Genomic DNA, 24,021 nt, shown 5'->3' with positions numbered 1-24,021 from the left:
ATGCTAAGCTAAACTAAGTCAGCTAAGTCAAGCTACGACAAAACTACATCTTGGTAAAGCCGTGAATTAGTAATTTTCCCAAACTGTCAAACAATTTCTTGGTTGAGCTGTTTTATTTACACCTCAATGTCCCCGACACCACTGACAAACCAGTGTAGCTCACAGTAACAACATGAGCAGACTCCTACAGTCACAGCTCTAACTCTTACAAAGGATCAAACGTAAAGATCCACACTACGGCAGGCTTCTGACCATTGTTTTCCATGAGGGGAATGTGAGTTACTGAATTCATACCCACATCAACACTGTCATAAGCTACACGCTGACTGATAACCTGTTGCTTGGAGGTGTCTGTGTGGTGTCTCTTCGGTGCTGGTACCTTGACTGGCAGCTCGGTCTGGTAATCCATACAATGGCTTGAAAACAGGAGGTGGCACAGGAGGAGGAGGTAAGTTTCTGTCATTGGCTGATTCTTTTGAAAAAGTCACATACGAGGACGTCTTTGGCTGTCGGTCAGATCAGAACAGAGGATTATGAACAAACCAGAGGAACTAGCAACAAACCTCAATGGGCTGGAGAATCGTGCACAAAAAAAGTTATTTTTCACATACAAACCTTTTCTGGAATTGGAGGAGGCTGGCTCTCTGAATCTCTTCTTCTTTCTCTTTCTTTCTTTTCCATCTTTCCAGGATCCCTCTCTGTGTCTCCTTCCTCCTCTGTACCTGCAAAGTTAAAAAAAAAAGAAAAGAAGAAAAAAGTAGTGGCTGTCACGTCTGGGTGTGTGGTTTGTTTACATGCTGAGGCAAAGCTGCAGTCAAAACGTCTCAGCAAAGCTTAAGCCTGCTCTCTGACTGGCAGCACACGAGGAGGGCGACAGTGCAGTACCTGGTAGAGTGTCTGAGCTCTCCAGCCGATGTCTCTGTCTCAGCTTGGGTTTACTGCTTTGCGGCGGGGGATCGGGTTTAGATGCAGAGGGAGCAGCTCGACCTCCTCCTCCTCCTCCTGCGCTGCTCCTCCATCCTTCCGTGAACCCACCACCACTGTCGGGACACATGTGTCTGTCTCCTGCTGCGTCCTGCTGAGGCCAGTCCGTAGCTGCCGCCTCGGGGCTTCTCAGAGGGTCCGGCTCCTGCTGCGGTGACGGCGTCCCCTCCGACGGGTACGGGGGCAGAGGCCTTTGAGCCAGATGAAGCATTGGCACTTGTCTGTCCATCTTTTTACCTGGATGTCTGCTCTCAGTCCACTGACCGTCCATCTGCACGTCCATGTGCCTGTTCTCTGACCACGACCTGTCTATCTGTCTACCGCCCATCCACTGTCTCTCTATCTTTCTGTCGATCTGTCTCTGGGTGTGTCTGTCAACGGTCCACTGTCTCTCCGGATGTCTGCTCTCTGTCCAGAAACCGTCCGTTCTTTCTTGCAGCCTGTCGTCAAACTGCTGCTGGTCGCTCGTCCTCACCTCAATCCATGGCTTGTCTGCATGCAGCACCTCTGTTGCCCTCTGTTTGTCGTCCACCCAGTACTTATCTGCCTCTACCAGCTGATCAAACACAGCGTCTCCCTCAGATTTCTGTCAAAACAAAGAGGCAGTACAATTACTGGCTCATGGCTGAACGACCAACCAGCCGAGTTGTGAGAAATAAAAAATATGGCTCCGGGCTCTGCTTCCCAGAGAGTTGATTTTGCAGAACGGTATGATGTCACAGTCAAGTTGACTTTTGACCATTTGGATATAAAATCTCATCATTTTATCCTCAAAGACATCTTAGTTAAATTGTGTGTGTAGTTGTGAGTAACGACCAGAAAGGTCCAAGTGTGTCAGAAGAAATGACACGTCACACTCACAGTAACTTGCAATCACTGTGACCTTGAACTTTGACCTTTCAAGCCATAAAACTGAACCACTTCATCCTTGTCCAACTGAATGTTTATACCAAATTCACAGCACACACCCCTGGCTGTCTCTGACATAAACCCCTTTCCCACCGAAAAGAACCTGGTGCTAGTTCGGCACTGGTGCTAGAACCGGTGCTTAACTGGTTCCAGCCTGGTGCCTCCAAAGAACCAGTTTGCTTTTCCACAAACAAGGAGCCAAGTCAGAGCCGCGTCATTATGTCAGCGCAAAACATCATACACATCAACACATTTTTAGGATCCATTTCTCTCTTTTTAGTCAATGCAACTGACGCGCTCTTGTTTTAAAAAATGGCGTTTCATTGTTCTCGCTGTTCCTGCTTGGTCAGGTAACCCCGCCCCCAGCCCCTCGCGTCATCGGTGCGTCATCGGTTGGGTTCTTAGCTCTGGACCAGCTCAGAGTTGCCCCTTACAGAAAAAAACACATGAACTTCACATGTGATTTTTCACATATGAAAAATTTTGCACATGGGAGACATGTGGTTTTGGCCCAATTTTATGTGAATCACATGTGAATTCCCTTGTGAACCCATTTTGGGCCAAAACCACATGATTCCCATGTGCAAAATTTTAATCACATGTGAAGTTGATGTGTTTTTTCTTTAAGGATGGTGCTTGGAACCAGTTTGGAACCAGTTTTAAGAACCAATAACTGGTGCTTAGGCAGTGGAAAAGCAAAGAACCGGTGCTAAGTCAGACACTGGCTCCGAACCAGCACTGGAACCAGTTTGGTGGAAAAGCGGTACCAGAGGGATAACGAACAGTGAAACATTTCTGCAGGACAGTCAAAGCAGTGCTGCACACCAACCTCTCGTACCTCTCTGGGAGAATAAAAGGGATGTTTGCTTCCTCCCACACCTGGGTGAGGGATGCCCGGCACTGGTGGCGGACTGAGAGCCAGAGTGTTTTTCCCCTGGTAATCGTTTGTTTTCCCATCAGCCCCGTCTCCGGGAGACCCCACTCTTGTAGAAGACCTCGGAGGCTGGAGGAATGTGTAGACATTCTCTGTGGCAGTCCTGGGAAAAAATAATGAAGTTGAGGGACACTGAAGATGTTAAAGTGATAACACAAATTCAAAATGGGACAAGATTTGAGAAGAGCGTAATTAACAAACATCACTCAGCGATCTGTCTGTCTGTCTGTCCTACTCTGTATTTGACTTGCAGCATGTTCGTCTCTGCTGACTGTTGAATCCAGGGCCAGAGTGTGTACACTGACGTCAGTGTACACACTCTGGTATCAACTTGCCTTTGTTTTGGAAGCGATCAGCCATTTCTCTGATCAACAAAGACATGAGGGAGATTTAGAAAGATATTTACAGAGTTCACTGCTACTGATTGTTGTCAGAGAAAACATAAAGATGTAGAGTAAGATACAATAGTCGAGGAGTCTTTTCAGATGTGGAGTATTGTTATCTGCTTCATCACATGGACATTCAAGGCCATGTCTTTCTTCACTCTGATAGAATAAAACGTATTAGTGTGCGTGCTCATACACAAACCCCGTGGGCGCTGTTGCAACGACATGACACCCATCTCCGTAACCCTCCGCCTCACACTCCTGAGGGTCCTGATTGGACAGGGTCTGGTTGCGGTTTTTACGGAAACCGAAGATGGCCAACATGTTTCTCCTCTTCTTCCTCCTCAGGGAATGAGCCTTGTGCAGAGAGGACAGCTGACTGGAAGAGGTGAGACAGGCTGAATGTCAAACACACAGTCCGTTCCAAAACACTCATCTTCTTTGTCCACACATGAGTTATCTCTGCTTGGATGTCATTTTATTCATCACAGGCGTCCACGTCCGCCGTCTTTCTGCTCCGGGTTCTGCATATTACGTGTTGCTAGGCTACACCTCTGGGAACATAATGATATACTGTATATGGTATAATAATGTATATAGTGTAGGTGTATGTTATATGCTATGCTATATAACTATATATGTGAGGAAGTGTAACGTTCACTTTGTTTTGCTTTTTTAATGTTTCTGTTTTTCTATTTTCTTAATAATTCTGTTGGATCCCAGGAAGAATAGCTGTGGTTCTGCTGCAGCTAATGGGGATCTTAATAAACTAAACTAAACTAAACTAAACTAAACATAGTGATCTATCTGATGAGCACTTATTATATTATATTATATTATAAATGTTCTATAAATCCTACTACTGTAAAAGCAATGGTATTTCATGACGGTCAGCAGCAACATTAGTCTGGGAAGAATCCAGCTCTGTCAAAAATAAAGGTTATCAAACTACTGGAGATTCTGCTTGTTCCAGCTCTGTCATGCTAAACTATAGACACTTGAATCCTACTGATGACCAAGCTGTTCACATCAAGGCAGACTGATTACACGTCTAATCAAACCACCAGCTACGTCAGATAACATAAAAGTCAACATGAAAACACCAAAGGACCTGCTCCACCTCCGCCGATCATCAAAGAGCCACAACATTTATGTTTCAATTGATTAATCTAAAAGATGACGGATGACAGATTCATCTAGAACTGAGTCTAAATGAACAACCAGGCTGAACTTCAAAGACCGACAACATTCGTCAGAGACACACTGCCTTTCTGAATTATGGAAAAAAAGAACATGAAGATGAGAGGACTCACGCACTGGAAGAACTCAGCAGGGTTCTCACAACAACTAAGAGGGAATCATTAATTCATAGTGACTGAGATGCATTAGTGATATGCTTTTTTTTCTGTGACGTGCAGTCAGTATATAATATCTTTGATCTCACTGATCTCATTAGAAAATCTCATGTTACTTGACACTTCATTGAATCATGATTCAATTTGGAAATTAAATAATTAATTGCATGAGGTAATTTAATGTAAAACATTGATGTTTAAATTAGTGTAACATGACAATGCAACCTACAGTATAGTACATGTACAACTTTAAACTAAAGTGTAGATCCAGACAGTGAACAAGTCAGCCTTGATTTTTTCTGTTCTTTTTAACTGAAGCCTCAATTTTCACTCTCTACAGTGATAGACTGAGCTGTCCATTCATAGTGTGTCTTTTGTTGTCTTTCATTTTCCCTCCCTTTTGTTACACAGTCATTTTTTCCAATAATCTTCGTATTGGACTTTTACATAAAGTCATTCTGTGCAGTTTCCCTTTTGAAACCTTCGGTGCAGATCTGTTTTGACTGCACTGCTGGCTTCTAAAGCCTAGCCCACATCTATACAATGACTTTTAAATCATTTCATCATTTAGCATTTCTCTCATTTCTGCATTCAGGGACATTCTAACACCTCAGATGTGCAGTGCGCCGACGTGCTCACTGTAGAAAAAATAAAATAAAATCCAGAAGATTTCAAACAAGCTAACCAGTCTTCTTCTTCTACTACTTCTTCTTCTTGCGTATACTGAGAGAGGTTCCTGGTGAGCAGATAATTCTCTTGGACATGCTTGGAAAAGGTGAATTTTCCAAACAGTCTCTGCTTACGAGCTGCATTACAATGTGACAATAAGCTACAGTGAACATGACAAAATGCTCACACTGATGGATTATCTACCTCCGGCAAGTTTGAAGCCTGTCAATTGATTTTCAAAGCTATGGTGAAGCAGCTTTAAACTACTGACTCAATCTGAACCGTTACCATTTGCTTTGGAATGTGTGATAATTCAGAGGAGGATGTGATCTGTAGTTAAAAGATGTAAAAGTTTGTCTCACACAAGTAAAATAAAATAAATGAATAAAAAACTCTCACCTGTCAGGGAGCACTCTTTTTGTATAGAAGTCTGGGAGTCCGTCATCAAGAGGGCTTATTCCTCCATTTTCACTGCAGTTCTGTAAACACACAAACACACTTAAGCTTTATGCAGAGATTTTATTTGTAAATGTTCCGTATGCACCAAACAAATGGATCACATGTCTTCAGTGAAATGACATAATCCAATTGCAACCATCCACTTTGTATAGATTACCTCTGACAAATCACTGCCAGTAGGACAACAAGGAAAGTGGAGAATTATACATTAGATAGATAGATAGATAGATAGATAGATAGATAGATAGATAGATAGATAGATAGATAGATAGATAGATAGATAGATAGATAGATAGATAGATAGATAGATAGATAGATAGATAGATAGATGTCTTACAGTCTCAGAGGCCATGTGCCCTCCTTTGTGCCTCCTTGGAGGTCTTGGCCGAACCCGCGTCACATGATGGAGAGGCAGACCCTGTGTGGGCAGCTCTGACAGACCCTCCCACGATGCCGAGCGAGACAGCGGCGATGAGTACGATGGCACAGACGGGGGTGGAGAGGAGCTGGAGTCGTCACACAGGCCTGATGGCAGCGAAGAGCAATGAAAGGATTACAGAAGGATGTGAGTGCAAGAGAGCGGGAAGGCAGAGTCAGGGAGACGAGATGAGGGGGAATTACAGGGAGCCATCATTTCCGCCTCAAAGTTGTTCCATTTTAAACAAATGGAGAGAGCGCTCTGAGATGAAATGACTCAGACTTGACACAGGCCAGATTAAAACAACCATTAACAGTCCTCTCAGATGGAGCGACGGGAAAGGGGAAGAAAGAGCGAAAAGAGAACACACTAATGGTGCCCTGACAGAGACAGCATGGGGTCAGAGCCAGACGGGAAAGAGGGGAAACAGGAAGATAAGACGATACACTGCAGCACTCACTCAGCCTGGTGGAGACAGGTCGAATCCGTCTTGTTCTCGAGCTGCGCTTCTTAATGGCTATTGTGTCCTGTGAGAAGAGAGAAGAAAGAAGAAGCATATTAAGATGCTGAGGCATAAGTACTGTAAGTACAAGTAAACATGACCAGTAGAACAGATGCTACAACGACCTCTTTGAGGCAGACTGTGATTTTATCTTTGGAACTTTTTCATTTGAAGTCACTTTACTTTGAAAAACAAGGTGTCAAACCGCAGTCGAAGACAAACGGAACACGTAAAAATAGACGAAAAGGCGACAACCTCTGAATAAATTCCTCTGAATCATGACGAAAAGCTTGATTGCAGCAAATCTTCTCAGCTGCAGGAAACAGTGTCTGAGCTCCGGATGAAAGATTTGTGGCAGAGGGATTAACAGTGACTCATCAGGTCAAGATTTTAATTAAGTCCAAATACCTGCAAAACTGTAACGACTTTCCCATCAACCCCTACAGTGCAGTATGTCTAGAACTAATCGCCAAACATTGAGCATGAGGCACGACTGGCTTGATACACATTAGTGTACTACTACTGCATGTTAGCATCTTTATGTGAGAACATTGAGAGCTCTGAGCCGCTCATTGAACATATGGATGTTAATTAAACAGAGCAATCTGGAGAGAACAAGTTTATCAAGGATCAAGACAATGTATAGGGAAAAGTGTATGATTTTGTAAAGTAAAGGAGTAGTTATAGTGCTGAATATCCAAAATGTATTTGAAGAAGAACTCTGGAGAAACTGGTTTAAACTTCTTCACTTCAGTTTCATCTCCACAAACAGAAACGTTTTAGATCCCTCACTGGTTGTGGAGGACAAATCGAGGCTAGAAATATATGAGAGGACAATGAGTGAAGTGTTTGTGTGGAAAAGCGCCCCTGGGTTTGTGGCAGATTCCTGAGATAATGTCAGAGAAACAGTTGACAGTTTCACCTGCTGCCTTGCAAATATTGAGCTGCTTTTTTGTTGTGTCTCCAGAGATGCCGCTATTTCTGCTAACATTCAGATAAGATTTAGCTGCAGTTCAGTTTTCATTTTCTCGTAAAGAACGACTGAGAGGGTAGAAACGTATTGGAAAATTGGGCATTTAATGTGACGAGCAGAGGTGGTAACAGATTAGGGCCGAGAACCAAAACCAGTCAAATCAATGTGAAAACAGACGAGACAGAGGAGTGAGGCATCAAAAACAGCCTGGTGAACATATACAAGGATACTTACTATTTTTGTTTAAGTTTGTAAACTAAAAGAGGTTCTGAACTAAAAGTTTCCCTACAGGTTTTTCCTACATATTTGCTTCATATTATCCCCACCCTCTCTCTGAAGACAAAAAATAACCAAGCATCAATCAATAAACTTATAATTTTAAACAATGGCTACTGGATAACCAAAGTTGCCTGCACTCTTAAAAGCAGGGCACTTGTTACTCAGTTAGTCTCTTAAAAAATGTATCTTAGTACATCTTAATGCATTAAATCTATGGAATTATAATAATAATAATATTTTGAAACAGGAACTTGGGAATTTTAAAATGTTTTATCATATTTTGTATCATGTATGACTTAGCTTTTCTTTCCATTGACCAAATAGGATAGGGTACACCTTTTTCAAATGTATTGCACTTGACATGGTCTTTTTAGATGTGGAAACTGTTTTTTTTGTAATACCTCTGTGTTGTCTATTTATGTCATTCTATGTATCAGGCTTTCCCTTGTATAGAAGTTTGTGGTCTGTGTTTTATGTGTATTTTTATATGTTATATGTTGGGATTGAAGATGGAAATTAGCTGTGAGCTAAATCTGGTGCAACCATCTCTTCATTTTCTGCAAATGATTAATTTCATTGCACACTGTCCCTTAATAAACTAAACTAAACTAAAACTAAACTACAACGTACAAAAATAAACTCTTATTAAAACTCTTGTCTGTATTTTGAAGCACAAAGTGATCTCCAACAGTCCGTAGATACATTTCCTAAGGTCACTGTTACTTTCGGAGAGAATAAGAAGTGAGTGATGTGTTGAAAAAAGTTTGTGCTTCAGTCAAGCCCATCAGTGGAAAACTACGAAAGGCCAAAATAATATACAAAACAATATAGCTGCCAACACGTCATTGCTCAGAGTGCTGGTGAAACGTCTCCAGTGGAGGAGTTGAGGCCTTTTAAATCTTGACCTTTACCTGTAGCGATCCTGTCAAGAAAGTCTGTGTGATGTTTGAAATGCCAGAGCCCAACAGGAGAATCGTTAGCAGCTAGTGCTCGGATTTATTCATGAGGTAAACGAGCGGAGGAGAGTGAAGCCAATTTAGTTGACTTATTTTTTAATTCCATATATGTTCATTAATATTAGAAGCTTGAGGGTGAACATCTAATATGATGATTATAAAATAGACAATGAGAACCAGGCCTGGAGATATCTGGGGAAGTCTGGAATAATACATGAGGAAGGAGCTCCAGAGAGTTGGAAAGAGGTAAAACAATATTTTGTGATGGAAATGGAAATTTACACACAGAGGCTCTGAGGCATAAAGCAAATGCTAGACGCTAAAGTGGCTTTTTTTCATATTTCCTGGGCTTCTCCTTTTTCGTCTATATAGGCAAGAGGTAGATTAAGATATAATATTCATTCTATGAAATGCTTCTAGAAAGTAAGCTATCACACAGGCAGGTGAAGACTAACATCAACCTAACATAACATCAATTCCATCACAGATTTGTGCAACACAGACACAATTTCTTTGACTTTCTTCTGTGTGATATTATGTGAATGGATAGATTTACAGTTGCCAATGGCTGCCGTGGAAGGGCCAGAAATAGTCTATGTCTATGCACTTTTCCTTCACCTCCATGGAAAACATCATGAGGACGAGGGAAAATGAGAAAGAGAATTGATAAGGATGAATAATGCGACTGCACTGACACTGGGCTTCTTCATTAACCAACATTATCTTAAGAAATATTTCCTTCCTAACCACCACAGAGACAAAGCAAACCAGATTGTAGTGAGTAAATAAGAGACATGAGCTGAATAAACAAGAAGAGAAAATGAGACATTGAAATAATAACTAAATAAATCAAGCTCTGCGCTATAAATCCAGTCTGCTTGTTGTGCACGATGACTCCCAACCGACTTTGAAAGAGAAGTAACGACTGTTGATGGATTTGGAGCTGATCACACATGGGTTTCCATCGGTTTTGGATTGGGTCGTGAACACAGAACAGGATCATTCATTCATGTGGGTCTGTCATGGTGAAACTACAGTTGTGTGACCCCAGTTTGACATCACAAATTTCTGGCGACCCTGCGATCACATGCAGTCACATGAACTCGATTTATATTCCAGAAAGTGAAAGTATAGAATACAGTTGTTTAATATTGTGTGTGGTGTTTTTAATCATAATTTTAAAAAGAATAATAATTAGTTAGTTGATGTGCTGTGAGAGTCTGTGCCACATACTGATTACCCGACATGGATTTGTTTGTCTCCCTCTTCTTCCTTTTATCTGTCTTTTAACGAAACTGAGTCTGCTGAACCGAATTGCCCCTCGGGGATAAATAAAGTTGTTTGAATCTGAATCTGAATTTAAAAAAAAAATATTTTGATCAGTAATTTTTTTTTATCAATGACGTGACATTTCAGGCGACCCCATTTGAATTCCAGGCGACCCCACATGGGGTCCCGACCCCAAGGTTGAAGGATGCTGTGGGGCAACATTTCTCTTGTTGTTCTCTGTGTTGTTGTCTGCTACAGGAAACACTGACGTTCCTTTCCTTACTAATAGTGATCAGTAATAATCAGAGCAGCTCTTATCGCAGCTGCTGCTTAGATACCTCTCTGGATCATTTCACTCAGTAACGAACCCGTCGAAGCAAAAAAAAAAAAAACTCTTCAGTCAGCGTCAGCCTCTCGGTTGGAGCCGGCTCCCTGGGCCACGGTGTGACAGATGCCATAATTTGAATATTAATGAAGTCTTTCCATTTCACTTTTGTAAAATACTGATGCGTCAGACAGACAGTCTGAAAAAACACCTCATGTGAGCTTTTTTGTGACTCGTGAGAGTTTTTCAGAATTCACGTTTCTAAATGTGGTCTGAGGAGGTTACTGGGAACCCTAACACAAATGTCTGGACAACACAAACAGAAAATACAAAACACACGTTGGTGCACTCACTATGCTGGTGCCCAGCTCCTCGTCTGTGATGTCCAGTGAGTCTCTGTGTCTGTTAAACCTCCAGCCCGTCCCGTCTTCACACCCATCCCACCGCTTGAGGTGAGACACCTGCCGGGTCTGAAACAGACGGTGCTCTTGAACCTTTTGGCAAACGCTCCCATAACTCACTGTGACACGTTCAGTTCCTTTTTACAGTAAGTGCTTTGTATTTACCAGGGTTTTATGGGTGGCATAGAGCTCCTGCAGGATTTGGTCCACGATGGAGTTGGTGAGATAGGAAACCACTGAGAGCTTCACTTCTCTGCAGGAGATTGGGTTAGAGAGAGAGGGAGAAAGAAATGGGAAAATGAGATTAAATCAATAACCTACTTAGCAAATTCAACCTTTTATTGCTGCTCGGCTCTTCTCCTCTTCTCCTCCTGATCCCCTTTCTTACTCTAAGGCTCGGTGAATGTCCTGCGCTGCTCTTTCCATCAGGGCCGTCCGGATCGCAGAGCGAGGGATAGACACGCGCTCAGAGACGGATGAGAGCGGAGGACTCAATCTCTCCGCCGCGGAGGAGGACAGAGGACAGAGCTCACGACAGAGCGACACCATCGAGTCCACGATCACCTGCGATGGATGCTGGTTATCAGTAACTGACTCGTCTGTAATGGGACTGCAGTGTGAGAAGAGGCCGTTAGAGATACCTGAAGTTCCTTATCTGCGGCTTTGGCAAGTTCCCCGGCCAGCGAGTCGAGTCTCTGCCGCACCGGCCCGTCCACAGACAGCACATGAGCCAGCTCACACAGTGAAGGGTACAGCTTGGAGCAGCAGACAGGACGGATTAATTCAAAGTCAGCACGACAGTAAATAAAACATTACACTCGTGCATTTTCACACCACTCACAGCGCGGGAATTCCTGGCTTCTTTTAGCACTTGTTTAGCAGATTGAATCTCCTCCATCTCCCCGACTCCTCGTAACACACACACCTGCTGCTGGACACGCACACACAGCCGCTCCATCACCTTGGAAACAGACAGGCAAGTGTTACGAACGCAGATACGCATAAAAACAAACATGCAGCGAGGCGAAGCACACACAGGTGGGTCGCTACCTGCTCGGCGGTGCTGGTGACCAGACCCTGGTGCAGCCGCAGGGCCTGTCGCTGAGAGAAGCTCTGGGTTTGGTTGTTCCTCACCAGAGCACGCTGGATCTGCACAGGAGAGAGGAGGGAGAGAGGCATGAGGGCGAGCTGAGCAGAAAGACAAGACAGGAGATGATTATGATGCAGTGGATGGAAAGTAGCAGAGGGCAATGAATGAATCCATCAAAGAAAACGTCTTCAGATGAAAAGATGTCGCCCAAGTGATTAACAAGGAACTGTCTGCCTTAGATAAACTTGAGTAAAACACAAGCTCTTAAGTTACTGAGTGGCTCCAAACTAAACCTGTATTGTGATTCAACATCCACAAATTATTATTATTTTTTTTGGTAACATTTTACTTGAAGGTATCGTCATAAGAGTGACATGACACAGTCATGAACGTGTCATAAACATTATGTCAATGTCATAACGTTGTCATTTAGTGTCATTTGGTTAACCCTAACCCTAACCCTACAAAAACCAAATGACACTTAATGACAACATTATGACATTAATATAATGTTTATAACATGTTCATGACAGTGTCATGTCACTCTTATGACGATACCATGTAAAGTGCAACCTTTTTTTAAAATTATGGATCTGATTTCTTTTTTTTTTTACGCTTTAGGAAAATTTCTGTAGAATTTTTTCACTTTCTCAAAACAAGTTCAACCTCAATTCAACATCCATCACATGACCAATGGAGTTGACTTTCAGTTGCTCATCTTTTGTTCCTGGTTGTTGAATCTTACTTTTTAATTTGAATTTTGGGATCTGAGTTTGGGCCTGATGAATGCGAGCAACTTGAATATGAATGATTCTGAATTTTTCAAGCTTGAATTTTTCATTCTGAATTTATGAATCAACATTAATAAATGAATGAGTTATTTCACACTAGCAGACTAGCCACAGACGTTGCACTTTGTATAATGGCATTAGGCTGATTCTGAAAGTTTCACGAGTTGAATCCAGAGTGCAGATTTGCACCTGCCAGCCTCTCGTCAAGTAAGGCTGCCATCACCCAGACTGCAGTAATCACAGTAATGACTACTGTACAGCACTTAGATGTAAAAAGGTGAGTGATTCATATGGAGCAGCATCAAAGTCAACAATCTTTACTGACAGCCTTATGTATTTGTCTCTCCGCAGGGGCGAACGCTGTCAGAATTTCATTTCTCTAACTTTAATAATTGGAATCATAAAGCGCAGAAAGCTGAAAGTCCTCAGTGTTTAATGCACATTAAGATTCATTTTCATGCTCAACAGTTCTGAACATTTCTATTGTGTTAGATTTACAAGAGTGAGATTATGTTAGTTAGTTAGTTCTTTCATTTGAAGAATAAATCAAGCATTTCACTGTTCTGTGTAGAAATGAAGTGAGTTCTCCAGTGGCAGAACTTTTATGATTAAATGACTCTTCATGACAACCAGATACACATCTCACAGAGCTCCAGAGGTCAATTATCTCCTCAGATACAGTTTCTCTGTCAGAGCCCTCAGACGTCTGCTCATTTATGATCCAAAGCACTCGATGAATTTGTGTTTTAATGAACTCAAACCTAGCTTTAAAGCCGCGAAGCACTGATGAAGATTTCATCTCTGAGATTTTGTTTGAAAGGAAGTTTTTTTTCCTCCTGACAAATGACAGTGTGACAGTGGCTGCTCTCTGATGCCGACCTTGGTTAGTGCCTGCTCTGTCCTCTCAGGGGCGCTGCGGTACGCCTGGCTGATGTCACTTAGGGGGAGAGGCATGTATTGCAAGGTGAAATTACTGAGAGAGAGGGAAGAAGAGAAGAGGAAGGAAGAGCAGAGGAAGGGTTGAGTTATCGAGGGTGACAGTAAAAGACTAGAAAGGAGAAAATAAAGTGGGTTACAGATTCAAGGGTTAGTTAAGGTTAATATCCCCACTGGACAGAGCTCATCCCAAAATATCCCTCCTCCGCCATGCAGCACGTGTGAGTAATACTTTGATCTTTGTAACCATGTCATCCGTAGCCTAAAGGTAAATCTGGACCACTTAAGATAGCAAAGTGGAAAGCAACAATTTGCTCAGCTCATGTTGCACATTTCAACTTGGTTAAATGTTCTAAAAGACAGGAAGTTTTCTAGAAATCAATACGGTTCTTGAAGCTGATGTATATAGGCTTTCCTATATTCCCTGCACACACATGTAAACCACGTGTTGATGATGCTTTGGTGCTCTTACTGTTCAAGCGCTCGTGCCACATCCAGAAACCCTGCTGCGGAGGTGTTGTTGCGATCCCATGTCACACTCCTGCGGGGGAAAGTGGTGAGCTTAGTACAAACCTCCAAATAGAGCACACAGGGGGAAAAAAAGATAGAGACAGAGACACAGATCCTCTCTAACACTTCACCTGAGTGTGGTGTTGATCTGCAGGGCTTTGCTCAACATCTTGGCTCCGATGTCGTCCATGCTGTTCCCGCTCAGGTCCACTTTTCTCAGGCAGGTGTTGCTGCCCAGGGCGTTGACCAGCACGGTTCCCCGAGAGCGCAGGCGTGAGTCCGTCAGGGACAGAGACTGCAGGGCCTGGAGGGGAGGCAGAGGAACAAGCACGTGTGTTTCTAGTGTGTGTGTGTGTGTGTGTGTGTGTGGGTGTGTTTGTCTACTGTAGAGTTGTCACGATACCAAAATGAGTAACCACGGTACTATACCAGACAAAGTATCACGGTTCCGGGTAATATCACGATACTGCAACCTTTTTTTATTATTATTATTTTTATGAACTGCAATGTATTTGTACAAGTTATAAATACTTATTAATTACTTATAATGTTGTTTGGTGCATGATAAACATAATACTGGTGAAGTAGGAATTAGACTGAAACAAATATTTTTAAATAAGCAATAAAAAACAAATAAATGAAGTTAGAATGTATATGGTTGGAAATAAATAACCATTCAGTCTCTTGCACATTCATTTATGTTTAACAAATATAAATAATCAACTTAGGATAAAAACAAATCCACTGTCTTTTAAAAAAAATCTATTTGACAATAATGCTTCTTCATAATAAACCAGAGGACAAAATACAATGAACAGGAACTGATTCCCTGTGAAAACTATATTTTTATGCATTTTCTAGGTGCTTTATACTTGGACATCCTTTAACTTTCCTCAGCCTGTACACGGAGCATATAGCCTGATATTAGCCAATGAGAAAATAAACAGAGCTAAATTAATTAAGTGCCACTGACGACGACGACGCCGCGGCAGACCCGCCGCTCGCGCCCGGTGCTTCTGCCGTGGTCAGTGTGTTGTCTCGTGCCCTGCGCGCGTCTGGGCGAGACAGAACTTTAGCTCGTTGTTTGTTTTGAAGCGAATTCCTATCGAAGCGGAGCTGTCTCAGCTGTCTTCATGGAGTCCGTTCTTGCCGGCATGAACCACGAACAGCCAATCAGATAACAGACGGGCGTGCGGACACAGCCTATCATATCCCCGGACATCACCAGTAACAGGCAAACAGCCAATCATTCAGCAGCTGTGTAGTTAGGTTGCAGTGGGTGCATGTGGGTTTTGTTTACAACGGAGTGCGTGCAGGGAGAAGCCGGGAGGAGAGGAGGGGCGGCCGCTATGGCGGAAACTGGCACCGGTAGTAGTAATCCACGGTAGTACCGCCGTGTAGAATTTCTAGTATAGTAGGAACCGTTACGTTTTGGCACCGCGGGGTACCGTGGCTACCGTGGGTATCGTGCAACTCTAGTCTACTGGTGGGGTACTTATGAATAAATGAGGCGGGCAAGTAGATGAAGAGCAGTGGTGAAATTTACTTCAGAGTGTTGAGACTGCTCGCCTACATGACTTTACAAGCTGTACATATAAATTATTTACATTATGTGCGTGTGTTGATATAGACACTATACCCACAAGGGCAACAGAGAAACAGTACTACAACAACTGGAAACATAACACAATGATGATATATGCAGAAAGAGTTAAGTATAAGAGTTTTCAGAATATATTTTTTACATCCTCTGGGTGATTTGTTACAAAGCAGCGCATGCTTTGCAAAATTTGCATTTTACAGTATGTTTTATCGAGCGCATAACAGGCTTCTCCTGCATGATCACTCACACACTCCTCCTCCTGTATGGTTTGAACCAGCTTCTGCAGGACCTCATCCAGAACCCTGCAGACACAAACCACGGAGACAAACACAGAGACGAGGATACATGAGCCGACACGAGTCATCTCCCGCTGCCGGCGAGCTGTCCGACCGCTTATGAAAAATCACAGACGTGTGTGTAGTCGAGCTGGCACGCGCGGGGCAAGAATTGAGTGCGGCAAAAGGAAGACACCTGCACCTGTTTTTGATGTTGAAGTTCTTGCCCAGATGAAGGTGTCTGAGGGAGGGGTGTCTGGAGAGGGCTGGCAGCACTGTGAGCAAGTCTGCGTCGAGACCTGCACACACACACACACATAAACACACACAAAGCTCAACATGACTGCCATTAACAGCCGACTCAAACCTCGCCTGCCTGAGGACAGAAAGTCAAGGTCACATAGAGACGTGCTGTAGCGTGCCATCATACCGTTGTCTGAGATATCCAGAGTGGCAATAGACAAGACTCTGGGAAAGACTTCCTGAATTACAGCGGCTCCCGCAGACCTTAGCTGGAGAGAGAGAGACGGAAAGGGAAAACAAACATGTGCACAGACATGAATCAGAGTCAATTTAGGTTCAGTCTTTGGGGATTAGTTCTATTTTTCCAGACTGAGGCAAATTTATTGATGCCTTTTTATGTCTCTGCAAGCAGTCTGCAGTCTGAGGGCTTGCTGAACAGCGAGGTTTGCTTTGCTTGTCATCTGCAGCAGCTCGGCTCAGTGGTAGGGAAACACTCTGCTGGTTCTTGACTAAGCAACCAGCATATCCCAAAAAGCTGTTTCTGCATACAATCAACCCACTTACTGCTAAAACCAGAAACTCTTAACATCTAAATAAAACAGTCACTTCTCCTGAGGAGTTTAAGGACTTCATTTCTTTCAACAGGTGTTGCTACTTGACTAAACTGAGAGGCATCTTGTCATCAGTGTGAAACTTACAATAATTAACTGTAATTTTGATTAACTTCAAAAGCAATACACACATGAATACATGTAATAATAGTCCAATACAATGTACCTGACAGTGGCCATTCTACCTGCACAGGAAGTTTGTAATACTTAATAACATTACCCCTACTATAATACACATTTTAGTACCCAAACCTACATACAATATTGCAATATGGGGATACTTGGAGCAGTAGCCTACAACAAGCTGATACCACTCATATGTTATAGTTGTACATACAGCACTGTCAGCGCAACATTATCAGCTTCCTGAATGTTAAGTGCAGAGTTCACTGTCTTTCAGCTCATTGTTGGTCTCCACCAACTCTACAAACCACGCTATGTGGCTAGCAGCTAACTTTGTTGTAACATCCATGTTGTAACAGACTGTGAGAGAGTAACAGCCTACATGCTAACTGTAACCACACAACAGTCGCAACTCGCAACAACAAAACCATGAGAGCAACGAGACTGAATAGCTGGTGGGCTGCAAAACCCAGTTCAAAGAAACACATTTCACATTACATATAATCATCCGATTCATTGTTAATATCAAGTATTGGTTATAGAGGCTGTAGGGCCTGTAGTATAAAGATGTGGGGCTGATATTTTAGACCGGTCTGTACTGTTAGTCAGTTCAGCTTACAAATTAGTCTAACACAAGTAAGACACCGACCCCTAGACTAACTCCAGCCTTCTTACCCAGCAAGAAAACACAGAGAAAAAGTGAAATGCACATGTTAAAATGTTAGCCTATCAGCTGAATCCCTCCAAAAGACAGACACACTTAGGTTTATCTGTCTGAATTATTTTTTTCTTATTTTGAAAAAAGTTTAAATTTTCCCAGGATTCAATGTAACAGTCCATCTTACAGTAGGATAGTCAATATATGGTGTTGGCATAGACACATTTACAGTTACTTGAAGTCTGACTAGTAAAACTAGTGAAACTGTCTCTTTATGTTAATGATTAGGAAAAAAGAAACTCCCTAGAGGACATTACAGATAAAGAGATGAACTCTTACTTCACAGCTACTGATGTCCAGATGAAGGTCGTTGATATGAGGATTGGAGGTTAACCCAGTAAGGAGAGCCCTATGGACACAGAAAGAAGAGGAACAGCGTGTTAGGCAGCAAGCGACTCGTTGACTCAGCGAGGATAGCTACACAATTAAAGTAGCCTATGCCTCTGTTGCAACAGCATTTGGATACAAGGAGCAGATTTGGATAGAGTATGAGAGGTGACATGACGAGCACCTAAGAACATCAGGGGGCAGCTTCATAGAGGCCAGGCTGACGTGAGTGAGACTGAAGGCCGAGCTGAAGAACTGACGAAATAATGGCAGCGTGTCCTTCACTTTCCTGTTGAATTACAGAAAAAAAGACAAGAGATGAAAGAGAGGAAGAATAGGTGTTGAGACATAGAGGAGAGAGCTGGATGGAGATGAGCCTGACCACACAGAGGAGATGTAGTCATATTGTTGACGGGCTGGGTAAACATGAGTGCAGTGCTGAGCGCGGCGTACTGACACAGAATTCGGTGTAAGAGGGGGAGCGAGTGGGGTCAAATGATAAATAGCTCTGCTTAAATATTCATGAGTCTTATCTATGCAGACAGTGCTGAGAGTTCTGGTTTTAAACGGCAGGAGACACACCCACAGAGAGCAAACACAACGTCGCAGTGATTCCCACAAAGCTCATTTCTGATTCCCCATTAAGCAAGAGATGAAGATAATGACTGATGAAAAAGACGGAGGGAGAAAGAGAGGATAAATGAACCCTTTAAATGTGAACAGAAGATGATATCATCTCAGATTTGGATTTGCCACGGCCGTTATTGTTTAGGCAAATCTACAAGACATGACTAACCTGTGGGAGAAGGAATTTTTGGAGAGATTCAAAAAGGAGAGATCAGCGCAACACCCCCTCAGCAGAGCCCCAAATAGCTGCATGAGAGACAGGGTAGAAAACGGCTATTAAACCGGCCTCATGGTTGTGCAGACAGAACACTGCACATCAACATTTGATCATTCCAAACCATTAAGTTACTCACAGAGTCCACGGAGCAATCTGTACCAGACAGATCCAAATGGACCAGGCAGTTGGGCTGAGACAAGAAGAGGTACAAGTTCTGCAAACAGAAAGAGACAAAGAGGAAGAACGTCTCATTCATTTGGAAAAGTGGGGTAAATATGGAGCCGTTTGTTTTTTTGTTTGTTTCCAGACGGGTTGTGCTCTCTGACCGAGGCATCTTCCCCCGAGAGCACCCCGGGGTTCTTGCTCAGGTCCAGGTGCAGGAGAGAGTTGGAGTACTCGTCACTGGAGCACAGAGCCTGAGAGAGAGACACCACTCCTGAGATAAAGGGAGAGGGGGAGAGGAGGGTGGGGGTGAAGGTGCAGTGGGGGTGCAGATGGATAAAAGGGAAAAGCGAGACAGAGAGACACGGTGAAGGAGGAAGTTGTACAATATTAAAAGAGAGCGAACACTCAAAACATTTTGTGTCATTCCATTATTCATTGCACATCTGCAGCAGCAGCAGCAGCAGCAGCAGCAGGTATCAGTGGATATGATGGGAGGCAGCGCCGTATAGTATCTGCCTGCTCCAATCTAATATTTAAATTCTCCACTGGGTGCATGGGAAGATGAGACAGTAACAGGAGGCACGCTGCCTGCGGGGCAGCACAAGATGTTACAAGTCAATATGGAGTCATAGCGGGGCCAACACATGAAACAAAGTGGAGAGTCATCTGGAGCTCTGTAGGTTTTCTATTCTCTAACCTGCAGTGTTATACAAGCTGAGCTCTGAGAGCCGCTCGCTCAGCTGCAGTTCAACTTGATTACACATGATCTTGGTGAATTACTGGTTTTGGTCACATTTTCTTGACATCACAGAGATAAAGAGAGGAATAACAGGGGGACTGGGCCAGACCTTTAGAGGTGAGCGAGGTCTTGGAGAGGTTGAGCAGACGAAGTCCCTTGCTGAGGCGACACACCTGCTGTATTAGGTTGGACACACCTGCAACATGTGCACAAGATGAATAAAGAGATACATAATCAATTTGTTGTAAGGTCACACAGTCCATGGTCACACATCTATATTGGTTTTTGTTCATCTCTGCAGTAAATTGGACCGCAAAGAGAAGCTGATGTTGGATCGTACCTTGGTTGTCCAGTGAGTTGTGGGCCAAGTTGAGCGAGTGGATGACGGAGGCAGGGTTTTCTGACAGAGCAGCTGACATCTTCTGTGGGAAGTCCCTGTGAAGTGGTTCAACACGTACAAACAGACGAGCACATGAGGGCTGCAACTAACGACTTTCAGTCCCAACGATTCTGATGAATCACTTTTTTTTCTTCTCTAAGTGAAAAGTGCCCACAACAAGTGTCAACTATCCAACTTATTAAAATGTTAGACAAGGAGAGACAGCTGATGAAGGTATATTTACTCGGAAGATTAAATTATTTATTGATTTAAATAATAAAAAAGTTGCTACAGTAGTTAATTTGCTGTAGACTGACTGAAATAAACTCATTTTTCATGGGATGTAAAGCTCTGCCAGTGGATTCACACAGGTTTCAATGGGGCGGTGGTGACGTTGGTAATACATTATAACGCAGGAATGTGCCAACAAAGGCAGGAAAGAAGAAGAGTGAGCCGCTAAACATGGATATAGATGGATAAAAAGCTGGATTTAAAACATTTAAGAAATGCATCTTTGCAAATGTTTTTTGCAGGAAGAAAATAGACCTGACACTTTTGCTTTATCCCAGGGGCACAGAGAGATTTGATGAGTCACAGTGAATGTAAACACAACTTGTGTTTATTTACTATAAGACTCCACAGAGCTCTTCAGGTCTATGATGCGAATAAAATTTATTTTTAGAACGGCGGAGCAGAGTTGCTCAGAGCTACACTACGGAGGCTAATGGGATTTCTTGGTTTCCTCATCAAACTCATCAAATACACAATCCAACAACATCTCATAGCGTGGTGAATGTGCAGGTCACAACTTGTCCACAAGAGCGTTTTGGAGTTGTTGGATTGTGTATTTGATGAGTTTGATGAGGGAAACCAAGAAAAAATTAGCCTCCATAGTGTAGCTCTGAGCAGCTCATGGCTCTGCTCCACTGTTCTAAAAATAGCTTGCACCTGCAATTAAAGGTAACACACCTACTCCTAAAAGTATAGGGATTATGGCAATGGGCCAATTTGCCAAAATGTCGAACTATCCCTTTTGATATGTCAGCCATTATGCACTCCCCGACTGGTTACTGCCCATTATCTTTGAAGAGATAACCCTGTAGACTTTATCAGGGTCATTTTTTTACTCTTAAAGGTTCTCTTCAGGGGCCTGGGAGAAAATGATACAGCTCCTTTAACAGCTTGATATTCTCCTGCAAGTATAAAATTGGCCCTTCAAGAGGAACAAGAACTTACGATTTTAGCCCGGCGTTCTCCAGAGTGATCTCCTCCAGGCTGGAGGATTTGCTGACCGTATGTAAGACCTGCTCTGTGACCTCCGACCCCTGGAGGAAAAAGAAAAAAAGGGAATCATTAAAACTCCATCAGTTTTGCTGCAGCAGAGACTAAACAAACACAGGGACAATAAAGCAGAGAAGTTTACACCTACTATGCGCAGGTCTTTGCAGTACAGCTTGGTGAACCACGTGTTGTACGCCATGGATGCGACAATCACCGCCAAATCCCTGGGGAAAGGCAAAGGTGGGGTTAATGAGGTGAGGTCACAGACTTTTGGAGGTAAACAGTGTGGTTTGTCTCTTCGTCCGTCCCTCACCTGCTCTCCAGGTGGCTGAAGTCCAGCAGGTTAAACTCTCGGTTGTCCTGGGAATGATAGATGGTGTCCACATCCTAGCGACATTAGAGCGACATTACTCATGAGCCTGTTTGCTGCAGCGCACAATGCACAACTCCCCCACCCCCCACCCATTTATTATGTGCAGATTGCTGTATGAAACGCTCACAGTAACACAGGCGCAGCCCCACAGCACTTACCCACTGCACTTCCTCCTTGCAGCTGATGCCATTATAGTCGCACAGCGCGGCGTAGGTCTCTGAGAAGCCTCCTGAGAGAGGGAGGAAAGGAGGAGATAAAAAAAATAGAAAAAGAATCTGAGATGATACGAACAGCTGCTTCCTTCAGCGATAACAGGAGAGAAAAGAGAGGAACATGCACACTCAAACATTGGTCCAAATTATCATTCTTTCGTTTGTGAGACAGAGAACGGCTAAAAAGAACATCTGGAAGACCATTTGTGAAGCGTGTGAGTCAGCGTCCTCTTGAGACTGCCAAGTGGTGTGCATCTGCCCCTGTCCCTCTGTGTATGAGTGTGTGTGTGTACGCATGTGTGCAAATTCTTATGTTTGATGATAACGTCTCTTTTACCACAAGCCCTCTGGGTTTCCACTGAAGTCTCTGAGCTGGGTGAATACTTCCTGCTTCCCTCAGAAAGGTCACTGTCTGAGTGACAGATGGAGGGGCTGCAAAGATAAAGAAACACAGGCACTGTATTCTTCTCTTCTGAAGCGTCTGCTCAGATGTGAGACAATTTATTCATACTTTCTCTTGCGAGACACTCACGCAAAAATGGAGTTGTTGAATATCCGGGACAGAGCAAAGTTAATATGGCTGACCACGTGATTGAGCTGCTCGCGGGACTCAAACCTCATGGAGTAGCTGGACTTATCGGTGTCAATGATGACCTGTGTAAAAGATGAAAGTGTAAGTGATTCTGAGGAAACATTTTTGAGATGTGATGGTAAATCAACTTTTTTGATAAAGTATGGGGAGGAAATTAGATAACTATATATATATTTATTAATTTTTCTTTCTTTTTCTCGCCATTCACCTGTTGTACAAAACAGTCATCCTCTGTGACTGTTTGTTTATTATAGGGGAACCTGTAAATTGGATCTCAGCCTGCAAGAACCTCACAGAGTCATAACACCTTCAGATTTGCATTGTTAGGTTCCTCTAATGGGAAATACTTATCTTCATTCTCACAGGCTGAGGCTAACATTAAACATTTTGAGGCAAGAAATTATTAAAAGACCCCCCGGGCTCTGTCAGGAAGTTCAGACTGAGCATCTTTCAGCAAAAAAAAAAAAAAAAAAAAAATCATGACCTTCTCTTCTTCCGTCCAGCGCTTAAGCTTTTTATCTTGTTGCCATCATCATCAAAAAAGAGACAAGAAAAGATTTAATAAGAGCGGACTGACTGTGTCTCTGGCTGATTTGATGAAAGCTTTATCCCAAATCCCTCAAAAGCCAAAGTGATGTAACCGCTCCATTACACACCTGTGCAGACAATCAATTAGCTGTGGCAGTGGAGCTGGGTGTTGACGGTATTAGTGGGCATTAATGTGAAACCTCACCTGGTGATCAGGGTGGGAATTCAAAGCTCGAATCTCCAAGAAGTTGAACGTGGATTCAACCTGTTGTGAAAAACATAAAGTCAATACATTTCAGCCGACGCTGTGAAAAGAGAAACATGGTACTGTATGTTGAGAGGAGAGAGAGAGAGAGTGAAATGGGCCTGCTACCTTAGAAGGAATCTTTGTCGCCACGAAATAGAGACGCCATGTTGTGAGGACCTAAAACAGGAGGAACAAAGCAAATTGAACCAAGGCTGTGTTAAAGTTCACTGCACAGTCACACTGCCTGTGGGGGGAGAAACTAGTCCCAGGAGTTTCCATGGCAATGATGAGAAGAAAAATAAGGAGTGCGCTCCATATTCATGTATTGATCCGGCTAAAAGCCCTCGATGTCAGAGACACTTGTCTAACATTAATAGATTAACAAACTGCCATGTGGGCTGAGAAATGACAGCATGATGCGAACATTTTTAATCACGTTCTCGCAAATACAAGATGTAATTTCATTTGCATTACATTATTTCCACTGGGGGCAAATATGAAAGTGGCTCATTCATTTAATTTGAGATATATGTACAATGTGTGATTGGGCTGAACAGGAAATCATTTCTGGTCATTCAGGATCTCCAATGGTCTTTGATATGAGAGCTTTAAAGG

The 24,021-nt window shown here is 43.0% G+C and overlaps 1 protein-coding gene across 1 annotated transcript in view; it reads right to left on the bottom strand.

Annotated features, from left to right (window-relative positions):
• Positions 1–24,021, bottom strand: part of LOC310984889 (capping protein, Arp2/3 and myosin-I linker protein 3-like) — a 38,459-nt gene that overhangs the window by 1,728 nt on the left and 12,710 nt on the right. Inside the window, exons 4-38 of the mRNA XM_083970249.1 lie at positions 23,533–23,583; positions 23,365–23,424; positions 22,572–22,693; positions 22,377–22,471; positions 21,986–22,056; positions 21,768–21,841; positions 21,603–21,678; positions 21,410–21,498; positions 20,135–20,229; positions 19,904–19,990; positions 19,217–19,326; positions 19,027–19,104; positions 18,843–18,919; positions 18,231–18,335; positions 17,999–18,068; positions 16,455–16,536; positions 16,227–16,323; positions 15,997–16,051; positions 14,278–14,450; positions 14,109–14,177; positions 13,580–13,673; positions 11,870–11,968; positions 11,661–11,780; positions 11,461–11,574; positions 11,208–11,383; positions 10,985–11,072; positions 10,772–10,888; positions 6,575–6,641; positions 6,034–6,221; positions 5,637–5,716; positions 3,416–3,592; positions 2,732–2,930; positions 886–1,570; positions 616–722; positions 380–506 (exon numbers count right to left, since the gene is read on the bottom strand). Of these exons, the coding sequence (XP_083826375.1) occupies positions 380–506; positions 616–722; positions 886–1,570; positions 2,732–2,930; positions 3,416–3,592; positions 5,637–5,716; positions 6,034–6,221; positions 6,575–6,641; positions 10,772–10,888; positions 10,985–11,072; positions 11,208–11,383; positions 11,461–11,574; positions 11,661–11,780; positions 11,870–11,968; positions 13,580–13,673; positions 14,109–14,177; positions 14,278–14,450; positions 15,997–16,051; positions 16,227–16,323; positions 16,455–16,536; positions 17,999–18,068; positions 18,231–18,335; positions 18,843–18,919; positions 19,027–19,104; positions 19,217–19,326; positions 19,904–19,990; positions 20,135–20,229; positions 21,410–21,498; positions 21,603–21,678; positions 21,768–21,841; positions 21,986–22,056; positions 22,377–22,471; positions 22,572–22,693; positions 23,365–23,424; positions 23,533–23,583 (4,174 nt within the window). The remainder of the gene's footprint in view (positions 1–379; positions 507–615; positions 723–885; positions 1,571–2,731; positions 2,931–3,415; positions 3,593–5,636; positions 5,717–6,033; positions 6,222–6,574; positions 6,642–10,771; positions 10,889–10,984; positions 11,073–11,207; positions 11,384–11,460; positions 11,575–11,660; positions 11,781–11,869; positions 11,969–13,579; positions 13,674–14,108; positions 14,178–14,277; positions 14,451–15,996; positions 16,052–16,226; positions 16,324–16,454; positions 16,537–17,998; positions 18,069–18,230; positions 18,336–18,842; positions 18,920–19,026; positions 19,105–19,216; positions 19,327–19,903; positions 19,991–20,134; positions 20,230–21,409; positions 21,499–21,602; positions 21,679–21,767; positions 21,842–21,985; positions 22,057–22,376; positions 22,472–22,571; positions 22,694–23,364; positions 23,425–23,532; positions 23,584–24,021) is intronic.

This window comes from Trachurus trachurus (genome assembly GCF_905171665.1).
Source record: "Trachurus trachurus genome assembly, chromosome: 4".
Lineage (NCBI taxonomy): Eukaryota > Metazoa > Chordata > Actinopteri > Carangiformes > Carangidae > Trachurus > Trachurus trachurus.
The sequence above is the reverse complement of the archived record's forward strand: the minus strand, read 5'-3'. Positions and strand labels throughout refer to the sequence as shown.